This window comes from Austrofundulus limnaeus, unplaced genomic scaffold (assembly GCF_001266775.1).
Source record: "Austrofundulus limnaeus strain Quisiro unplaced genomic scaffold, Austrofundulus_limnaeus-1.0 Scaffold321, whole genome shotgun sequence".
NCBI lineage: Eukaryota > Metazoa > Chordata > Actinopteri > Cyprinodontiformes > Rivulidae > Austrofundulus > Austrofundulus limnaeus.
The window spans coordinates 529,320-531,960 of record NW_013952723.1 but is presented as its reverse complement, the minus strand read 5'-3'; the positions used below and the strand labels follow the sequence as shown (position 1 = coordinate 531,960).

Below are 2,641 nucleotides of genomic sequence, written 5' to 3'. Positions count from 1 at the left end.
TGAAATTGTCACTGTTTTTGTTAATTTGGTTTTAAATTTTATTTCAAGTGGCATTAAAGAGGTATTAAAATGTCTTAAATTTAACTTGCCTTAAGCTGTAGGAACCCTGAACTAAGGAGACCTGTAAGGACCATATCAGAAACAAATATATTATGACCTGCCTTTATGATACAATTGATGTCACCTCAGTCTCTGTTATAGGGGAATAAATACCCCATTGTCCTGTTTATTCTGTGTCATTTAAAGTGTGGATTTTTGCACAGATTCTCACTGATAAGAACATGTTCTAACTTCATCCATATCACCACCACAAAAATGTTTCAGGCTCAGGATTTGTTTTTTTACTCGAAGCCCTGGAGCAGAAAGTTTCCAGCTGATTTTCTGCTGAATCATCATCATCATCAGACTTCATCAGGTGTTGGGATGCCTGGTAAAAGGTCATTAATTTAACTTTCAGTGTTTGCTCTGCAGAACCTTTGGGTGAAGCTGCTGAACCTGGTCTTCAGTTTTCTGGTGGTCTTCCATTTGACCTACCTGGGCTCCATGTTTGATCCTGGAGCTGATGAACAGGAAGTAGAAGAGGTAAACTTTGACGTTGTACAGTTCAGTTCAATCTAAAGGCTGATAAAGGGTTTATAATGATAATTTAATTTAAGTATTTATTGTATAACATGTAGAGTCATGTTCTGGGAAGAAAAAACTTTAAAGGGGACACTGACTAGTTGTAACATTAGACTTAATCTGATAAACATTTACTTCAACTGTAAAAATACTGTAGGCTGTTTTGTTTTTATAAATTATATAAAAAATTGTCACACAAATGGCAACATTTTATTAATGCTGCTAATGCAGTTAAAAACTAAACAGCTTATTTTTATAGTTTAATTTCTTTGTAACAACTTTCTTTTTATTCTCTTGTTGAAGTAATTTTAGTCGAGCATTTTTACATTCATTTGGACGACTGACAAAGTTCAACCTAAGGCTAAGAAAGAAGTTCAGATTTGATTTCAGTCTTTGATGTGTGGGTTGATTAATTTGTCGAAGCTGATAATATTCACTGATATGTGTTTTTATTTTTCAGTTTTTTTCAGTTTAGACATGTGCCATCAGTATAGTGAGGTTTAAAACATGCAGTTATTGGACTGAGAGTGTTTCTGTTTCTGTCTGAAGGGTTACGCAGCCATCCATACCATCCACAGGTGGTCTGAACTGAACTGGGCCAGCCACTGGCTCGTCTTCGGTTGCTGGATCTTCTATCGTCTGATTCTTTGAGCTGATTCCAGTATGTTGGAGAGCTGACAGACTCTACATTTGATATCAGGAAACAGGTTGGCTGTGGGGTTCTGCTGAGGCTCTGACTGAACTGAGGGAGTTCCTACAAACTGACACTCTGATGGAGCTCAGAAACCAACAGTTCTTATATTCAGTTCTGTTAGAGACCATTTTTCTTGCTGGGCTTTTTAAACTAAACTACAGTAAAGAGTTCATCAGATGGGACTGTGATCATGACCACCAGTTGGTTTGTTGTTGATGCTGGAGTCAGATGAGACTGAATATAAGTCAGTACTGTGATCTGTTAGCTTTAGATCATGTTAGCTAACAGAAACTTTCTCTTCCAAAGATTCTCATTTTGTTTTCTGTTACGGTAGTTAGTTAGGATTTCAGCTGCTATTCCTTTCACAATCTGAAATCCATCAGTGTTTCTGTCAATGTTTTGGAAGCATCTCACTTCCATCAAATATTAAGCCAGGGTTTTGGGGGTAGAGCTTTAAGTCTGGTACGTTCACACCAAACTTGTTTTGAGCTGCAGGAGCGGCTGGTTTACATGCAAAGTCTATGGTGGACGTGCCTCTAGGGGTCTCGTAGCACATCAAATTTGTTTAGTGCGGCGCGCAAGGAAGCGGAAGGTAGCGGTAGAGCGTTTTCCGTGCATGTGATGCGTCCAAAGCAGCCGACGCTGGAGTTAAAAAATCTGAACTTTTGCTGCTCGACGCGCCGCAGGAACCAATCAGAGAGACTTATTTTTCTACGTAACAGTTTCCTGAATGTTGCCCACAAACAGATGGACAGAAGCTCATTAGCTGAAATCAACCATCTGTAGTTGATTTTCTGGCTGGAGATATCGGCACCGATGTGGGTCAGCAGTTCGTTAAACTGACCGCGGTGTTAAACTGGGCTCGGGACAAAAAATAGTCCTTCAGCTCACAGCTCCTGGAGTGGTGAAACTAACCGAATAAATGTCCTGATGCATCTCAGTAATCCAGGTAAAAATCAAAAAGAAAAAAATTGTATAGGTCTTCTGGACGGGTTCTTCTCTAATGAAATGTTTCGTCTCTCCTCCAAGAGACTTCTTCAGTCTGAGAGTTTCAGGCAAAATTCAGGCTTTTAAGCCCTTTCTTTTCCTTTCTTTGTTTTATCTTTATTTCCCCTGCCGAAAACAGACCGGGAAATAAACAAGACACTCCTCCCTCTTCAGACGTGCATCTAGTCTCTGTCCCGATCTGAATGTAGCGCATCCAACTTTGAAGTGAGCAACATTTTTATCTCAAAACTCAAAAACACCATTTTAGATGGAGCCGCTGTAAACAAATGCGTCAGAAAAATTAGAAGAAGATTTGAACATTGAACTGTTACAGCTGAA

The 2,641-nt window shown here is 39.2% G+C and overlaps 1 protein-coding gene across 1 annotated transcript in view; it reads left to right on the top strand.

The window, feature by feature from the left end:
• The window catches only part of LOC106527381 (protein-serine O-palmitoleoyltransferase porcupine), a gene marked incomplete at its 5' end in the record, with an annotated part of 41,623 nt that extends 40,120 nt beyond the window's left edge, over positions 1-1,503 (top strand). The window contains 2 exon segments of the mRNA XM_014022243.1: positions 472-582; positions 1,171-1,503. Of these exon segments, the coding sequence (XP_013877697.1) occupies positions 472-582; positions 1,171-1,272 (213 nt within the window). The 3' untranslated portion in view covers positions 1,273-1,503.
• Between the last annotated feature and the right edge of the window lie 1,138 nt (positions 1,504-2,641).